Genomic DNA, 20,110 nt, shown 5'->3' with positions numbered 1-20,110 from the left:
ACAAATCAATTCCCCCTTGAGGCAAGATAAGCTGAAGCACCAGTTAATTTATGTAGCAGCAGAAAAGCTAACATCGATGCAACAAGTTTTAGTTCTGCTAGCGTCGACATGCAGCATAAAGCAACAGGTAATGAGGAGGACACAATGACAGATGACCATAGACCTCCGCCTGAGACTGTGGGTCTGCCGACTGACAACTATCCCTGTTTTCCATCCATGACGTGGCATACACCACTGTTATTAAATTAATCTCATTTACTTTCTCATTTAACTGGATGAATCCTCTGGGGAACTGCTCGCTGCAATCGGAGGGATAATGAAGCATCTTCAAAACTGCATTGTCTCATTTAGCTAACAGTTTTCTAGATGCTGGCGTGGACTGCTGTTGAATCCTGTTTGTCCACTTTTCTGCTTCCAGGCCGGCAAACTCAAAGCCCTCCCTGCCATGCAGGATTCTACTGTTGATATTAATATATTTATAGTATTTCACTGTCTTTTGTCCCACTCCAAGTCTTTAAATGACAGGACTTTGAATAGTAACTAAAACTCAGTATACTGTATGTAACGTGATTTTATTTTAAATATTCTATTGAAATTTGGGTTATTCCATTCCGTTCCATTATCCAAACCGCTTATCCTGCTCTCAGGGTCGCAGGGATGCTTGAGTCTTGAGTGATTGCTTGTTCTGCATGTGTCCGTGTTGTAAAAGTTCAGACTTGGTGTGGTAGCACTGAACAAACATAGACCAGAGGTGTGGACTCGAGTCACATGACTTGGACAGACTCAAGTCACAAATCTGATGACTTTGTAGACTTAACAAGACAAGTGAAAAAGACCTGCAACTTGACTTGGACACCAGTGACACATGACTTGAGTTGGACTTGAGCCGTTTGACTTGAAGGACTTGATACCTTATTCAAGTCCAAAGATAAACTGCTTTTAAAGTGTGCAGCCAGTCAACTCTTCGCTTCCAGCACAGATCTACTTTGAATCAGTCTGTAATAAATACAGATGTTAAAAAGTGTTCATGATTTGCATACATTTAGTAAAGTAACTAAAATGTTGAAATGCCATTACGTTTGATGAAGAGCACATAATTGGCTTGAAACTGGAAAGTTTAGGACGTGGGACTTGTCAGTCTTAACTTGGGACTTAAGTGCCAAGACTTGGGGATTTATTTAGAACTTGGAAAACAATGGAAACCCCCTGAGGTAAATTTGTGATGTTGGGCTGTACAAATAAAGTTGAGTTGACTTGGTCCCATCTCTGATACAGAGTTCAACAGCTGGCATCATAAGCAATAGCCACATAGCACAGGACGCAAGGCAGTCCAAGTCATCGGTCACGTATGGCTAAAACGTTTATTGCTTGATAGAAAAGTCTTGCAAGGGCCACTTTTTTATGACTTCTTTTGAAAAAAATATTCTGGTGTATCTGACAAATAATATACTTTGGCCTAATGTAATGACTTCCTGGACAACTGCCTTATTTCCCCCTCTGAAATCACCCTAGAGGGACAAAGCCTTTGTAAATGGAGTTTCAAAAGTTAAAAGCTGCGTAGATGCGGGGAAATGATCTAACTCCATTTTCCTTCTCTCACATTCTGTCGATTTGTTCAGTGTGCATCAGCCCCGTGTTGTGGATTATCTGCGGGTTGGAAAGTGATGGGACAGACTTGCAAATCCAGGACTTGAATTGTTGTTTTGTTTGCGGGTTTGTCTCAGGGTGAACTGGTCTCCGTCCAGTTCTACACAGATAGAAAACCAGCGTGTTATCAGCCAGTTCACATCCAACTGGAAATCCTGCATCTTGGGGGGACAGCTGTATCTCAGGAGAGGATGCGAAGACACGCTTTAACATCTGGATGTGAAGGCTGCGATAAGAATGACTAATAAGCTCTATTTACCCCGAATTGTCTTTTCCTGATTAGAGTAGGTTAATGCAGAGCGACCAGATGCCACCATCTTATTGGCTATCCTCCAATCCAGCTCGGCGACGCTGGTCATGGAAACACAGTAAGAGTGGACATCCATCCATTATCCATTATCCAAGCCGCTTATCCCAACTGGGGTCGTGGGGATGCTGGAGCCTGTCCCAGCAGTCATTGGGCGGCAGGCGGGGACACACGCTGGACAGGCCACCTGGCCATCACAGGGCCCCCACACACACACACATTCACACCGAGGGACAATTTAGTCTGGCCGAGTCACCTGACCTACATGTCTTTGGACTGTGGGAGGAAACCCACGCAGACACGGGGAGAACATGCAAACTCCACACAGGGGACCACCCGGGACCACCCCCAAGGTTGGACTACCCCGGGGCTCGAACCCAGGACCTTCTTGCTGTGAAGGGACCGCGCTAACCACTGCACCACCGTGCCGCCCCTAAAGGGCCCGAGTCCTTACTGCAGCGGTGAAGACTCAGCCTTATGTGTTACGCACTCTACCAGGCGAGCCACGGGGGCGCCGGTGTCGATCCAAACAGCCAAGTTTCCGTGAAGCACAGAATGCAAGATGAAGAGAAGTCTCCATTGTTCCCCACCAGTAGATGAAGTTAGTCTAGTTTGTTGCACAGTGGTCGCGCGTTAGAGAGACATGTTCCCGGTCAGCCTGTGCACCATGACTTGGTGAGTGAACCAACACACCTAGTACATGTACACTTGCAAGGACACGTAACCCGCCAGACGAGCATGCTGCGGTACGATGCCGCGTCTTTGTGGCGTGTCACGACTCCAGTGTAAATATTACAAGTGCGGTCATCTTGTCTGAAGCCGGGAGGGGAGAAGTGCTCGTTGTGCGTCTCATCGTTACGTGGAGGTTAAGACACAAAGCTGCCTGTTCAAGTACTCTACCTAATTACACACACACACACAGGCAGGTGTAAAAACACATTTGCATTTACTACTTCTCTCCATCATTATTTTACTTTCTCTTCCTCAGACACACACACACACACACACACACACACACACACACACACGTATACAACCAAGTCATCTGTTGTTGTTCTTTTGGCTGCTGTTGGCCTTTCCATTTTACCTTGTTTTTACTCTTCTCCGTCTCTCGTGCTCATCGCCTCAGTTTCTTTGCATCAACCCCTCATTTCCTTTCTCTTTTTACCCCCCCCCCTCTCTCTCTCCGTCTCCTCTCTCTCTCTCTCCCTCCGTCTGTTCTTGCTCCATCTCTTGGTTTTGTTTCATGCTCTCGCTCTCCCCCGTCTCCCCCCGGAGACCGGCCTTGTTTACTCTGCCTTCTCCACATCTCGGCTCTGTGCAGCTGCGGCGCTAATCTTTCTTTCAAATATTTGTTTCTTCCATCTCCAGCCCCCCCACCACCACCACCCCCCCTCCCCTTTTTTTCCTCCGCGCCACTCTCCTCATTCCGCTCGAAGTCTTTAAATGTGCTTCTACCAACTCAGCTCCTGAGCGCTTTAAGACTTGCCACCTTCAATCCAGATCTATTTACCCCATTTCTCCCGCTATAAAACCGAGCAGGCTAGCCACGCCGCCGCGAAGGGGAGGTGTAATTTGGCTCCCGGGGATTTTGATCAGGTTGCCTGCATGGAGGTGTGCCTGTCTCTGTGTGTGTGTGTGTGTGTGTGTGTGTTTTACTTCATTTGTTCCTTTTGTTTGCTTTCTTTCTTTTTACTGGCTGTACGGGCCTGCCGCCGCTCCCCGTTAGCGATGCCTGTCACCCCCGGTGGCCCCCCGTCGCAGGTGAGGGCCTCCAGATGATGATAATGGATCGCTTTAAGCTGGCGGCTGCCACACAAAGTAATTACCAACTTTGCCTGCGGTGGGAATTTCGCAGATAAGCGTTTCCTCTCTTCCTGGATTGTCCACGCACTGCCGACCGAGGCAGACGGCTGAGACACGCTGAAGGTCAGCGCCGCACAGAAACAGTGACGGAGCCGACGGGATGGCACTCGCTGGAAACTGCCTCACGTACACATATTTACACACCTTTACTTCTACAGTACCGAAATAATGTGTTTGGGTCGTAACTGTAAGCACAAGACAAGTCCCACAAAGACGTCCCTCCTTCCTTCACATGCACATACACACACATGGGCCAGGGATGGGATGGCGGATTCGGTCATTCGGCGAGGAACCGGGATGAGTAACACAGACGTAAAGCCGCAGGACACTGTTGTAACAGGGGTTCCAGGTGATCAGTCAGTGATGGAGATGGTAGTGTGGAGATGGAGGGTTAACCGGGTGGTGGTGTTGAGTGGATGATAGCGTGGTGACAGCGACCTGACGGAGGAGCAACGCTGGTGTCTAGGAATATTTTGCAAACAGGCGATGTGCCGAGGAGGGAGATCTGCTTTTAGATGAATGGGCACGCCACTTGTGTCGTCATCGATGTGCATGTTTGTGTGACTATATACATATGTCTTTGTGAGTGTGTGTTTTCATGTGTGTTTGTGTTGATTCGGTATTTGTGCGTGCCCCTGTGTGGTGCAGCGGTTTCAGGTGCACACATGCAGGCATGTTCATGCGTGTGTTTGTGTTGAGTCTGTATTTGTGCGTGCCCCTCTGTGGTGCAGTGGTTGCAGGTGCACACATGCAGGCATGTTCATGTGTGTGTTTGTGTTCATTCTGTATTTGTGCGTGCCCCTCTGTGGTGCAGCGGTGGCAGGTGCACGCATACAGGCATGTTCATGCATGTGTTTGTGTTGATTCGGTATTTGTGCGTGCCCCTGTGAGGTGCAGTGGTTGCAGGTGCACACATGCAGGCATGTTCATGTGTGTGTTTGTGTTGAGTCTGTATTTGTGCGTGCCCCTGTGTGGTGCAGCGGTTGCAGGTGCACACATGCAGGCATGTTCATGTGTGTGTTTGTGTTGAGTCTGTATTTGTGCGTGCCCCTCTGTGGTGCAGCGGTTGCAGGTGCACACATGCAGGCATGTTCATGTGTGTGTTTGTGTTGAGTCTGTATTTGTGCGTGCCCCTGTGTGGTGCCGCAGGTGCATGCATACAGGCATGTCCATGCATGTGTTTGTGTTGAGTGTATATTTGTGCATGCCCCTGTGTGGCAGTGGTTGCAGGTAGATGTACGCAGGCATGTCCATGCATGTGTTTGTGTTAAGTCTGTATTTGTGCGTGCCCGTGTGGTGCAGCGGTTGCAGGTGCACACATGCAGGCATGTTCATGTGTGTGTTTGTGTTGAGTCTGTACTTGTGCGTACCCCTGTGTGGCAGTGGTTGCAGGTGGACACATACAGGCATGTTCATGCATGTGTGTGTGTGTGTTTGTGTTGAGGCTGTATTTGTGCGTGCCCCTGTGTGCTGCAGCGGTTGCAGACACATGCATGCAGGCATGTTCATGCATGTGGCACACCTGCACACGCCAAATATTGAGTCACACATTCCGACGCCATATGCACAGGGATGGTGTTCGTAAACGGCTCCCCGCCCTCGGAGATCGTGTTCGCAGCCCGGCGGCTCGCTGACACGGGGAGAGAGACACAACTGAGGCGCAGAGCTCATAAAAATCAATGGAGCGCGCCGTCAACATAAGCAGCCCTTAATGTTCTTCCTGTGCGATAAGGACGAAATTAGATTCTGGCCATGCCCCGTAATGGAGGGCCAAGCAGGTGAAGGGGATTGGAAATGACGGTGATTGAAAATTAATCAAATGACTCGACATGGGATCCTGGACATCTGCTCCCGTCCCGCCGGTTGTTCATGGAAGGAAATAATTGCGCTGACAGGCCGCTACTGTCTTGGATCGTGACCCGGAAGGGAAAAAGGTTGGCCTGTCCTCAACTTGAGACCTGATCGATTGGATGGGTTACTGAAATCGACAAGCTTAAAGCTGTGAAATGAATAGTATGTTTTATTCAGCGGGGGTGGGGGGGTGGGGGGGGGTAAATAAAAGCCCGGGGCAGAAGGCAGTCGTGCAGGGAGCGGTGTGAAACCTGCAGTCTGTTACCACCCTCGTGACGCTTCCCCGTCCTGTGACTTCATGATGGTGCACACCGCCCTGACAGTCTACTGCAGCATGAAGCTGACTGCAGTGTAAAGTAAATGTAAAATGTCTGTCGTGAGTTTGAGTCTGAAGTCCACACCAGCGGCCATGTTGAAACTAGAGTTTGACACTAAAGCTGTACCTTTTTTCGTTGCACCACGGAGAGTTAAGTTGCATCTTAATTAGTAGACCATGAAGGGGCCTCTATTTTTTTCGTTTCTTTTTTTATATATTTTATTATTCCTTTTTTTTGATTGTTTCCTTTTAGAGGAAAAAACAACAACATGAGAACAGAACAGAATAAAACCTAGAAGCCATGTTACAACTGCACTTCAGCGTGTCAGTGAGGAAGAATAAGGAAAGTGAGCGAGGGTTGCATTAAACTGAGGAGAAAGGAAATCAATTTTGGGCATCAGGGTGGCGTGGCGGTCTATTCCGTGGCCTACCAACACGGGGATCGCTGGTTCGAATCCCAGTGTTACCTCCGGCTTGGTCGGGCGTCCCTAAAGACAAAATTGGCCATGTCTGCGGGTGGGAAGCCGGATGTGAGTATGTGTCCTGGCACTGGCGCCTCCTCTGGTCATTCGGGGCAATTGTTCAGGGGGGAGGGGGAACTGGGGGGAATAGCGTGATCCTCCCAAGCGCTGCGTCCGCCTGGTGAAACTCCTCACTGTCAGGTGAAAAGAAGCAGCTGGCGACTCCACATGTATGGGAGGAGACATCACATGACCCCAATTGGGATAAGCGGCTTGGATGATGGATGGATGGATGGATGATGGATGGATGATGGATGGATGGATGGATGGATGGATGATGGATGGATGATGGATGGATGGATGGATGGATGATGGATGGATGGATGGATGGACTCAATGTAAAGAGCTGATTCTCTTCTCTGTCTCTCTTCTCCTCTAACCCTCTCCACTTCTCTCAGGAAGACGATCTGTTTGTCAAGTTTTAGTCCAACTGGCCAGCGTCCTCGCCAGTCTTCCCGACTGGATGTAGATAGGGCGGTGTGTTCCTGCTTGGTCAGGTACACGAGTTGATGCATTTTTTATTTAATAGTGTTCAGTGTCAGGAATGCTGTGACGGTCCCACTTTCAAATTTCCCCGGAGAGCAGATTTTATGTGCACACTTTGCTTTGCTGTGACGTAGGCGTCGACTTTCTGCCTGGCGAACGCAGTAACAAGGCTTTCAAGTAACACGCCGCTGTCCTGTGTGTGTGTGTGTGTGTGTGTGTGTGTGTGTGTGTGTGTGTGTGTGTGTGTGTGTGTGTGTGTGTGTGTGTGTTAGTGTGTACATGCATCTGTTCAGCCGACATCCCTCAAGCCCTTCTTTGAGACACGGAGGTGCAGCGGCGCCTGCAGTCTGTCCCTGTGTCTGTTTATTCAGGAGTGTCCGTTAATGCTGCGTCTGTATTCAAATCAAGCAAGGACCAAAACGGCACCAACAGCTACTCAGCTGTCCTGTTTACCCTCCTGCTGCAAACCGGGCTTGATACCGCAGCGTGAACCCGGGCGGCCGCGGGAACAAGGATGGAAGAAGGTCTATTCGGGGGCGCCAATTTGCCACAACGAACACGTTTCCAAGTATTTTGTAAATGTTCATCAACGTGTTTTTATCTGCATTTGACTGAAGAACGCTGACATTTAAATGACTGATCCGAACGCCCACCATCTGCCTTGCGAGCGAGGAGATGCTTCAAATTCAGCGCTAAACTAAGAGGGTAAAATGAGGAAATGCAGAGACCTTCTGCTGTGTCCTGCTTTTACACACATGCGACAAAACAAAGCTCACATGTGAGGATCAGATCCCTTTTTTACACGGAAATGTAAAGTCAATCGATGCTTTCTGTGTTGTTCTGCCCCGGCCAGCCCACATAAACCCACTTATTCCCCAGAACCAAGCGCTCAGATCGCCTGCCATCAAGATCATGTGCAGCATCCTTCCCAGCAGCCGTGGAAGAACGTGCTGGTGGAGGGACGGTACCGCCGCGAAGGAGTTGCGTGTGTTAAAACATAATAAGTCTGAATGCTGCTGAGGACGCTAAGATGAATAATTACTCATTACAAATCCATTATTCCCGCTTCCCTGAATAGCGTATTTGGATCCGGATATGCCCCGATGATCGCCGGCCAAGATAGCACCGCCGCCGCCGCCGCCATCCCTGTTCTCGTAGCTTTGAGGAACGCCGTTCACACAAACAGAACTGGCAAAGCGTTCAGAAGCGACAACTCCCCGAAGCTTTTTACTTTTACACCGACTGAAGCGCTCGCTGCTGTGAACTTCATTCATATTTATGCCTCTAATTAGCTCTTAACGAGGCTCTGTCCAAACCCCCCATTGTATGTTTTAAATCGCAGACAGCTGGATGGCGTAAACACGCCCTTTCATAGTACAAGGCTTGCGCGGGATGCCGTGTTTTCAGGGTGTCGTTTGTGAATGGCTCAGCCTCCTCGGATGAGACGGATCACATCTGATCTGCGGCCATCTGGCACATTGGATCGGCCTAGACCAGCACACGAGGGGAGGGCCTCGGCCTCACAAACAGGGCTGTGTCCAAACACTCTGCTGCGTACTTCATACTGATACAATATACTGCATGCTGCCAGTACTATATCCTGTTTAGTACTTAATAGCCATTAAAACATGTTTAGTGTTTATCGTACATCTATTGTACTGTAGCAAGCTAGGGGTTTGCAGTGGCAAAAACTCAGGCAGAGAGATATTCTTCCTTTTTCTAAGCATTTCCCGTGCCCCGTACACCTCACGACTACAGGAACGTGTCATTTATTAACAAAAAATACTGCTCAGCACACCATCAGCACTGTGCATCTGATGATACGTGTACATACACTTTCTCCATAACAGCAACTGTACAACTAGAAACCTTGTGAATATCAGTAACACTAACCACTGGGTAACCAGTAGCCTTTGTGGTAATTTAGAACACTATTAGCTTAACTTATGTCCATGAACACATTGCCTGGGAAACTCCACCCACCTAACCGCAACATGCTAAAATGCTATCCTCAGTCAGCCAACCAGCAGAATTGATCCCGAGTGGGTACGGCTCATGCAACCTACAGTATATCTCCATGGTAACCAAGTAAAGTCGCCATTTTGTCCTGAGTTACAGTAGGAGTTGTATACAGAACTGGCAGAAGTTGGAGTAACATATCTTCTGAAATAAGTTTTCTGTAGATCCTGCTATTAATCAACCAGTCAATCATTTAATCATTCATCTGTTCATTTTCCAAAGTGCTTATCCTAGTTAGGATCGCGGGGTGCTGGAGCCTATCCCAGTGCTCATTGGGCGGTGGGTGGGAAACACCCTGGACAGGTCGCCAGTCCATTGCAGGGCAGACACACGACAGACACATTCATGCACACATTCACACCTAAGGGCAGTTCAGTATGTCTGATCCACCTGACCTCCATGTCTTTGGGCTGTGGGAGGAAACCGGAGCACCCGGAGGAAACCCACACAGACACGGGGGAGAACATGCAAACTCCACACAGGAAGAACCCTGGCCGGCCGGCCATCATCATCATCATCTAATCATTTAATCATTCAAACTTTATTCCAATGGTGCATTTTGCTCAGTAAAGACCCAATCTGTGATATATTTGACCATGTAAACTGGTGATATATTTACGTACGTAAATGAAGAGTTTTGAGTTTTAGATTGAAAATTAGCATTTTGTGTCTTTCTCAACTGATGGTAATTGGTCAGACATGAGGGTGATTGACAGATGGGACATGGGTATAATGAGGCACATTCCTCCACCAACTGTCTCTATTGTGCAATTGCAAGCAATGTTGGCTTCAGAGCGGCGTTATGACAGGACGGTGTTACGGCGTCCACCTACAGTCGCTGGTTTGTGTGTCTGTGTTCTTCAGCCATTGAAGGTGTGTGTTGTGAAAGACTGATGATTTGATAAGAGTCTGTACATGTGGGTGTCCGGGTAGCGTGGCGGTCTATTCCGTCGCCTACCAACACGGGGATCGCCGGTTCGAATCCCCGTGTTGCCTCCGGCTTGCTCTGGCGTCCCTAGAGACACAGTCGACTCTGTGCAGAACTGTAGTCCACTGACGTCCGGTTTCTACTGCGGCGGTCGTCCCAGTTTCCTGGTGGCCGTAACTTGACAGGTACAACTTGAAACTTGTCACCCGTGTGCTGGGAGGTGCAGCTGAAGGTCTGTCGACATTGTGTGCATGCCGTTGACTTTTCTCCATGGTCAATCTTGCAGGCATTGCGAAAAATACGCCATTGTCAACAGCACACGCCAACAAACAGGAAACTGGCATGACCGCTGCAGTAGAAACCGGAAGTCAGTGGACTGCAGTTACGCACAGAGTCGATTGGCCGTGCCTGCGGGTGGGAAGCCGGGTGTGGGTATGTGCCCTGCTCGCTGCACTAGCGCCTCCTCTGGTTGCTCAGGGCGCCTGTTCGGGGGGGGAGGGGAATAACGTGATCCTCCCACATGCTACGCCCCCCCCGGTGAAACTCCTCACTGTCAGGTGAAAAGAAGCGGCGACGTGGTAGTCCGCAGCCCTCCCCGGATCGGCAGAGGGGGTGGGGCAGCAAGCGGGACGGCTCGGAAGAGCGGGGTAATTGGCCGGGTACAATTATTGGGGAGAAAAAGGGGAGAAAAATCCACACAAAACAATAAAAGTCTGTATGTGTTACGCAGTGTACATGATGTTATGAGATGCAGTGACTGTGATTTCCTGATGTCAACTGTTCTGTGTTCTGTCTCTTCTTCTTCTTCTTCTTCTTCTTCTTCTTCTCTTCTTCTTCTCTTCCAGGTATCCCTAATAACATTGGTCCAGTTAGTAAGTAAACAATTTCAAAGGCGCAAACCTATGAGAATGCTTAACGCTTTGCTTCGCATATCACGCTAACCCTCACCGCACGCCGCCTCAAATCCACTTGGCACAAAAATGTTCATTTCTGATTCCGGCCCCCTCGCCACGGATCGGCCACCAGACCGTTTGTTTGGTTTCCTCGGTGGTGTTTAGGTTTTTTCCTCCCCCAGCAGCTATAAGTAATAGCTGGAGGCTGTGCAGTCATGATGAGGGCATATTAATTTACTCCGGCTAGACTCCGACAGAAACTCTCGCCCGGCTCTGCACACCAAACACCGTTGTTGTTTCCCTTCTTTCTCTTTACTCTCGCTCTCTCTCTTCCCTCTCTCTGCCCCCATGCATTATAAATAAATGGCGTCCAGACTTTATTAAAGTGCCAGGATCTCTTTGGCATCATAATGTCACAGGAGGTCACATTAATATAAGCCACACGCGCCCGGGCTGGTATTATCTTCGTCAGCCAGTAGCCCCTCAGGAAGAGGAGGAGAAGGAGGAGGAGGACGGGTGAGGAAGAGGAGCGGTGCCGTGTCTCGGGTTACCGATGCCTGGAAGGCGGCGTGATACAGGAGCCGCAGGAGCGTATCGAACACGTCAGAGTGCATTCGCGGTCTGGCTCGATTCTCCTCGGATCTGTTCTCTGCCTCACCTCGCCTCTTACCGGCGACCCTCTGTGGCGCTTCTGATCAGCGAATTACCCCCCCCCCCCCCCCCCGTTCAGCCCCGCGTTCACAGGAACCGGCCAGGCCTCAACCGCATGGTCAGATCCATGTCGCTGTGAATACGACGTCTTCGATCAGGCTGTTCGAACGCACGTTTGGGTGCATGTTCCTGCAGCAGGAACGCAACAACACGGCTCTTAGCAAAGCGCCACTGTCACGTCAGAAATGGACATGGAGCCAAGAGGACCCCCCCCCCCACTCCCCATCTCTCCACCACCTTTCTGTCATCACCGTACACACACACGCCACACCTTCGCCACCTTGGATGTTCCTCGGTGTCCCCCCTCCCCCCCCCCACAACCCCGTCCGTGCATGGCCTTGAGACTGATCCCTGCAAGTGCATGTCATCCACATCCGTGTTGTGATTGTGCATATTCACTGCTGTACATCAGCCCCATCCAAACACCAGGCCAGACCAGGTCCACCAGGCCAGACCAGGTCCAACAGCAGCTGTCCACACATCCTTTGTATGGGGGAGAATTATGCAGGTGTGTGTGTGTGTGTCCATCCCTGTTAGGGTCTGGGGTGACTGTGTTTGTGTCTACACGTGCAAGTGTTAGTGTGTGTGTGCATGTGTTTGGGGGGTGGGGGGGTGGGGTGGAATTCACACGGGAAGGACACCCTCGCAAGTTTTGCACGTCCCATCTGGATTCGGCCCGCCGGGATTTGCAGCTCCCACGAGTCTCTGTCTCCGCAACACAAACAGCCGACACAACATACACCAGAAAATACAACACAAAAGGCTCAGCCCTTCTGAAAACCACACACACACACACACACACACACACACACACACCCAGACAGGATGAGGCGATGAGGCCGATTTCAGTGTAAAGCCAAAGCGGGGTCGTCGGGGTCGTCGGGGTGTCGTTAATAAAGGCGGGGGCAGAGGGGAGCAGAACAGTTGTTGGGAACGTCCTTGCGAGGACGTCAAATTCTCAACCAGCAGCAGAAACGGGGGGGGGGGGAGGGGGGGGGGGGGCGCTGCACTTTTCATGCTGTTGTTTGAAGGTAATTGAATTCCTTATTGACTTTTCTCAATTCTATTTCAAGTTTATTAAGCCCAAGCAGAATTGCCTAATGCGGACCATTAAAGTGAAATTAATATTTTAAAAAACAATTTTGGTTCCGTGAGATTGCTTTTCATTATGTGAGTGGAATTGATTAAAATCCGCCAGTGCCCATTTAGCCCTCCGTACCTGAATCTTCTCCTGGAACAAAATAATTACTGCGGCCCAAATGCCAGCAGATGTGCGTTAGATTGGCTAATAACGGCGTATTATGGGGAATGTGCGTGTTGTGCGACGGTGTAGGTCAGCGCAGCAGGGTCCAGGTCCATTTTAAAGCATGTTTCACATGTTGGTCTGTCACACGTGATCAGACTCAAGTCAGGTTACGTAAGAGGTTTCTTGTAGGAGGCAGGACCATCAGAAAGAGGCAGCAGGAGACTAAAGCTCATCAACAAACAGGACGTCCCCGGATTCAGTGGTGTCCCAGGGGCTCCGGTGTCCTCCCACAGCCCAAAGACATGTAGGTCAGGTGACTCGGCCGTACTAAATGTCCCTAGGTGTGTGTGTGTGTGTGTGTGTGGGGGCCCTGTGATGGCCCGGCGGCCTGTCCAGGGTGTCTCCCCGCCTGCCGCCCAGCGACTGCTGGGATAGGCTCCAGCATCCCCGCCACCCTGAGCATGAGAGGTTTAGTTAATGGATGGATAAAAATGAATAATTACAGCCAGGTAGTCATGTTTCAGGACTCTCTGATGACAGCCACGACTTAAAGGCCCCGTCTGTCATCGGTCGGACCACATCACATCGAGGAATCGTTACACGCGGCGTTGAGCAGTTGGAGTTATAGACTGAACGTGAGCGTTCAGACGTTCTCAACCGATGGTCGTTGAAAACGTGGGTCTGCTTGACTCCAGTCTGTACAGCCTTAACGATGTGAACAAACCTCTCCCAGCATCAGAGACTCGGGGCGTCCGGGTGGCATGGCGGTCTACTCCGTTGCCCACCAACACGGGGATCTCCGGTTCGAATCCCCGTGTCGCCTCCGGCTCGGTCGAGCGTCTCTCCAGACACGATAGGCCGTGTCCGCGGTTGGGACCCACGCGCTCCGTCCCCCTGGTGAAACTCCTCACCGCCAGGTGAAAGGACGTGCCTGGCGACTCCACGTGTATGGGAGGAGGCACGGGGTTAGTCCGCAGCCCTCCCCGGGTCGGCAGAGGGGGTGGGGCAGCGACCGGGGCGGCTCGGGAAGAGCGGGGTGATTGGCCGGGTACAGTTGGGGAGGAAAAGGGGGAGACCTGCCGATCAGCATGGAGTGAGAGCAGCGTCCCAACGCGGGGTTGGTGTTTTGGACTCTAGTTCACATTTGAATTCAGGACCGCACCTTTAAGCGAGCGGCAGAAAAGGAAATGGAGGGAAAACCGGTTTTACAGTTTGCACACGCCCGCCGTCCTGTTTAACCTCATCATTAGCAAGACACAACCAGTTAGCGCCCACGGCCGGGACATTTCCGAAGCCATCCGGCCTTGTGAAAAGCAGTTATGTTAATTATTTACACATGGAAACGGGTCGCAGGCAGCTGGCCGAGACATCAGCGGACGCTGATCACCCGAGACTGCATAATAATCAAGGCTACACACCGCACCGGAGCAGACCCGCACTACCGAGTCCTTACACTAAGGCGTGAATGGCACAGTCCTCGCCGGGCCTGGTACGAGTCCTCCGTTTCCACCCGGCAGCACTCTGCTCGCACGGAAACGCTGACTTGTATGTAACCGCGAGGCTATGCTACTGCCCATAACGGCCCGCCGTCCCGAGTCCCAGCCATTATTTATTCATCGTTAGTCCTCCACCAGAAATACACTGTAATTAGATATTGATCAAATACTCAGTGTGATGAATTAAACAAAATGGACCCCCAACGTCTCAATTTTTCTCCGCCCCGTTTAGACTCGGCTCGCATAAACCGCAAGTCCGGTAACGTATCAGGGCGGAGGCAAAGTCTAGGACCACATCAGCGGGTTTGGTTTTCCCAGTTTCACCTCGGTCTTACCCTTCATTGCCATCGACATGCACATACACGCACACAACAAGCCCATGGAAGTCGCACCGTCGCACACGTGTCTCCAGCGTCCTCGATGGGTCTTGGGATGCATTCTGTCTCTGCTCGTCCATGACAGGCCTGCCCCATCGTAATTGGTGTGTCCCGAGTCACTGACTTGACCCATGCTGGACCATGTCCATGTCTCCAGTTGTGTGTGTCCACGACCAACTAGTCCCCCCCCCACCCCACCCCACCCCCACCCCCACCCCCACCCGTAGATCCTCTGTTAAGTGCATCCTATGTCCACCAGCCCAGTGCACATGAATAACTCCTGGTTTCTCTCAATTGCATGCAGTTCGGCCGAATGTCTCATCCCTAGGTGTCGCTAACCGAAAAGAAGGTAGGCAACTACGATCCTGCAACAACCACATCTCTGCACAGATCCACGCACCTTCACACTGTGGGTATGATTAGTGCAGTGTTTCACAACCCAGTCCTCAAGGACCCCCTGTCCTGCAGATTTTCCTTGTAACCCTGCATAGGTAGCTCTGCTTGTACTTACTCAACCAATCATCTCACAGCACTTAATTATGCGAGGTGTGCAAACTCTGGCATTCACTGCTGAATTACTACAAACGGGTACCTATTCAGGGTTGCAAAGGAAATCTGCGGGATAGGGGGTCCTTGAGGACCGGGTTGAGAAACACTGGATTAGTGGAAACACTCTAGACTGGTAGCCAAGTGGGTCTGGTAGGGGCTTACCTCCACCCAGTATCAGTGTTTTCCTACATAAACGAGAAAAACAACAAATGGTTATCCAAAAAAAACCAAAAAAGATTCCTACTCTTCTTCATGAAGGAAGTGTTTTGGCACCTCGAATGGGGGAGTCTATATTCTGCACGTATTCAGCGGGTGCCCGTGTGTTGCAACACACTCCGCCTCCACACATTATCCCCTCAAAAACGTGTGTTGTACATGCATGTACACACACACACACACACACACACACACACACACGGAGCCGAGCACTTGGATGGCGTGTGATTATCCCACTCAGTTTTAATTAGGTGTGGAGCTTCCAGGGATCCTCGCTCCCATTTCATCTGGGCTCAGCAGGAAGAAAGGCGGGAGGCTTCACGGCGGTTTTTCATGCAGATTGCTGTCAGGCTCATCTCGGCTCAAATCCCGTCGTACAGATGTGATGCGCCGCCGCCGCCGCCGCCTCACAAACAAACCGCAAACAGACACTAGCCCCTGTGTTGCTGCAGCAGCTGCAGCCAGGCACTCAGTGTGCGTGTGTGTGTGTGTGTGTGTGTGTGTGTGTGTGTGTGTGTGTGTGTGTTTGACACACACAGGCTTATGTCAGCCAGTGCAACAGTGGAGGTTGCACCTATTATTCCTTTTTTTCCACACTGTTTGTTTCCTGACCGGAAAGGAATCCGCGGATTTGCAAGCAAGCTCCCACGTCGACGCTCCTGTACACACACACACACGTGTACACACACACGTACACACACACGTACACACACACACACATGTACACACATGTTCAGGGTGAAGAGTCCCCGACTCGCCCTTCAGTGTGGTGGCGATGAGGTCCACATAGGGAAACCTTAGCTCGGATTCTCTCAGAAATAAGTCACTAAAAGGTGAGAGGGGAATGGCGGGTGATGGGAGGACGTGTGAGGGAGGTGTCTCCCAGCCGAGGGGACCGAACACATCCGGTGTGCCACATCACCCTGTGCTCCCCCATCCCTCATCATTACTGTTTGTATTTTTACTCACCCTATGTTATTTTCACAATATGATCTACAGAGTATGTAGGAGCGGGGCGTCCGGGTGGCGTGGCGGTCTATTCCGTTACCTACCAACACAGAGATCGCCGGTTCGAATCCCCGTGTAACTCCCGGCTTGGTCGGGCGTCCCTACAGACACTATTGGCTGTGTCTGCGGGTGGGAAGCCGGATGTGGGTATGTGTCCCGGTCGCTGCACTAGCGCCCCCTCTGGTCGGTCGGGGCGCCTGTTCAGGAGGGAGGGGGAACTGGGGGAATAGCGTGATCCTCCCACGCGCTACCTCCCCCAGGCGAAACTCCTCACTGTCGGGTGAAAAGGAGCGGCTGGCGACTCCACATGTATGGGAGGAGGCAGGTGGTAGTCTGCAGCCCTCCCCAGATCGGCAGAGGGGGCGGAGCAGAGACCGGGACGGCTCAGAAGAGTGGGGGTGATTGGCCGGGTACCACAGGGAGAAAAGGGGGGAGGGGGTTATGTATGATTGTTGGTATTCTCAATCCTCTGACATTGCTTTCTTTATGTTTGATGACGCATGTTTTAATTTGTGTTGTGTTGTGTTGTTTTGGTTTGTCTAGTAGTTGCTCCAGTTGCGTTTTCCACAGTTCCCTCCGTCCACGTCGCTAACAGCAAGCGAGGTAGGACCCCCGGCACCCATACACACCTCTCTCCCGTCAGGCGTCACCCCAGCCTTTCCCCTTCCCCTTGAGCCGAGGCAGAGTTGTACCTCTCTGACCTCAGGCTCCCCTTTGACCTCTGACCCACAAACCCACCCCAGCACACATTCTCCCTAACGTGCACGGCGTGCTTGACCTGGCGCTCGGACCGACGGCGTTCGACCGAGCCATCGGAGTATTTGTATTCGAAGCGCGTCAACACATTCTGGGGTTCACTGGAATGCTGCCGTCTGGTAATTCCGGGTCGTCTGGCGTTGCAAACCCCCGGTAGTCTCTGTGCTTTTTATTCCCCGTCCATGTGCGATTCATGACCTTAGCCTGTTTCTGGAAAGGGGGGAGTGACTTGTGTTTGGGGAAGCGAGGCGTCTGCTGCGGGAGAACCCGGTGTGCTCACCAGGGGCGTCTCTGGCAGGGGAAGCCTGGTGGGCCACGGTAAACTCTGTGTGAGCAGCCGACTGGTCAGTGAAACTACGCACAAGCCTGCCGGCTCAGTGAGTCCAAGCACACCTCATCCGTGACTGAGATCCCAGATGGGAGTATGAGCGTGACGCGGCGGTGCAGGAGGTAGCGGAGGTGGAGACGGGAATGTGAGCGATGTCATCAGCAGCCACGTTTGGTCTCACACAGCTGGGGAATTACCTTGTTACACGGCGTCACAGGACTGACCCACATTTTCAAGCGGTGTTCGGTCATTGGCGTCTCTCAGCGTGGGGCCAGTAGGGGCGTCCGGGTGGCGTAGCGGTCTATTCCGTTGCCTACCAACACGGGGATCGCTGGTTCGAATCCTAGTGTTACCTGCGGTTTAGTCAGGCATCCCTACAGGCACAATTAGCCCTGTCTGTGGGTGGGAAGCCGGATGGTTGCTGCACTAGCGCCTCCTCTGGTTGGTCGGGGCACCGATTCGGGGGGGGGGAGGGGGGATAGCGTGATCCTCCCACGCGCTACGTCCCCCTGGTGAAACTCCTCACTGTCAGGTGAAAAGAAGCGGCGGGTGACTCCACATGTATGGGAGGAGGCACGTGGTGGTAGTCTGCAGCCCTCCCCGGATCAGCGGAGGGGGTGGAGCAGAGACCGGGACGGCTCGGTAGAGGGGGGTAATTGGCCAAGTACAATTGGGGGGGGGGTATTGAAAGCACATTGAACATGCGCATGCTCACCAAACCAAGACTGCTTGGAGAAGTACGGACCGTTACACAACAGGCACAGGGAGAGGTTTGGCATGTATCGAACAACAACGCTAATAAACGCGCACAATTATATTTATTACGTGTGACACTGAATTATTGCTCATGTGGTGCACCGGCGACAGGTAGAGATGCTGTTGTCTCTCACTCATGAGCAGCAGTTGCAGCTCAAGGCTGAGGGCGAAGCCCGTGTGTCCTTCGGGTTCATCCTTCATTTCAAGGCTTGATTGGCGGTTGGAGACGGGCTGGAGAGACAAGACCCTTAGCACCGATCCTTAATAACCCCGCAGTCTCTCGGTCTGACGAAAGCCCGGCCAGGGCTTTTGTCAGACTGTCCGCCCAGGCGGCTTCCTGCAAGGCTTAAGAGTCTTAAGTTGAGATGTGCGGTGTCAGCGGTCGAGACAGCTTGACCTCCGACCCCGTCCTGGGCGAGACGCCTCAGTTGCCTCGAGGGGTGGGATGGCCGTACAAGCGTCGCGACACAGTGAGGGGCAGCGTAAGGTGGTTCTGCCGCCTCTGCTCCATCCACTGCCACCTTTGGCGGGACGAGTTCACGTGTAAACAGATAAGTCGGTCGTTATCAGCTGCTATAAGGCGTCATTACCAGTCACATCAAGTTGGGCTGTTTTGTGCTGCGAAAAATAACAAAATTAACACAAAAAGTCATGAATAAAATTAATTATGAGTAATTAATAAATTAACTTGAAAAACATAAATTTATGAAATATTACTTTTTTTACAGTCGCAAGCAAATAACTCCCGACGATCCCTTTTTTGCAAGAACATAACTCATAACTAGTTTACTAAATGGCACTGAAAGCTGCTGTTCACTGGCTCTGGTTTGCTTGAAATGGTTAATTTAGCGTAATTTAATCTTAAAAACATGCACAGGGTTTAAAATTACAGCCATTTAGTGCAGGTTTGGGAAGTTTGTCTTTAGTAGTTAAGGGGACCGTACGCTGCACTCGTGTGAGAAATACAGAACGCTATTTTGCAGCGTTCCACCGTTAACGTATAGTGGAGAGTCACGTGGCGTAAATGCTCCATGCTGATTGGCTCAACAGATTCAGCTGAATAGCGGCAGTGGTGCTTCACACCTTGATGCTGTAGTGTATCGTCAGTGGGGGATAGCGACTTCTGGGTTCAGGAAGTAGGTCATGTGCAGCATTTCATACGATAGTGGTGTGTCTGGTTTTAACTTTTCGGTTTCTCATGACGAACTTTTCTCGATGGCACAACATTACACAGCACATCGGGTAGGGTCGCACCTCACCTTACTCTCCCCTTCTGCATTGGCACCCTTGTGGGTTTTCCATCTGTTGCTTTTGAACACGTGGGAGTCTTTGTGCGATTCAGACTTTGTAAACCACTTCACGACCGAGGGCTGCAGGGTACAGCAGTGCTATGAACATCCATCTCATTCTCTCTCTCTGACTTCTACACAGCAGCTTCCACGTGACTCCATTAAACTCCCCCAATTTTGGGGAAAAAACCCCCCATCTCAGCCGTGGTTTGGTGTGACTTCCACCCTGTGGTCCTAACATGACATCGTCCCTGTTTTTGCTGTTGCTGTCCAACTGTCTGCCGTGGTGTGTTTGCAGTGATGTGGTCTTTTTGGCTCCTAATAACATCATTTTACTTTTGCTTTTCTTCCTCAATATGTGATGTCTTACCCGAGTGGCGGTTTTGACCGGACTAGTCGTCAATATTCTTCACCCCTTCATCCTCCTATTCCTCCCCAACATCTTCCATCTCTTCTTCTGCAAAGACTCAGCGCAGCCTCAAATTCATCCCTCCGTTCGCAACCTCGCATGTCATGGTGCCTCGCTGCCAAGTCCTGCTAACAC

General features: G+C 51.1%; 1 protein-coding gene across 1 annotated transcript in view; it reads left to right on the top strand.

Annotated features, from left to right (window-relative positions):
- ntng1a (netrin g1a) overlaps positions 1–20,110 on the top strand; it is a 160,186-nt gene that overhangs the window by 126,133 nt on the left and 13,943 nt on the right. The window contains exons 4-5 of the mRNA XM_056299254.1: positions 10,787–10,813; positions 14,969–15,013. Coding sequence (XP_056155229.1) covers positions 10,787–10,813; positions 14,969–15,013 — 72 coding nt within the window. The remainder of the gene's footprint in view (positions 1–10,786; positions 10,814–14,968; positions 15,014–20,110) is intronic.

The sequence above is a fragment of the Lampris incognitus genome, chromosome 19 (genome assembly GCF_029633865.1).
Source record: "Lampris incognitus isolate fLamInc1 chromosome 19, fLamInc1.hap2, whole genome shotgun sequence".
Taxonomy (NCBI): domain Eukaryota; kingdom Metazoa; phylum Chordata; class Actinopteri; order Lampriformes; family Lampridae; genus Lampris; species Lampris incognitus.
The sequence above is the reverse complement of the archived record's forward strand: the minus strand, read 5'-3'. Positions and strand labels throughout refer to the sequence as shown.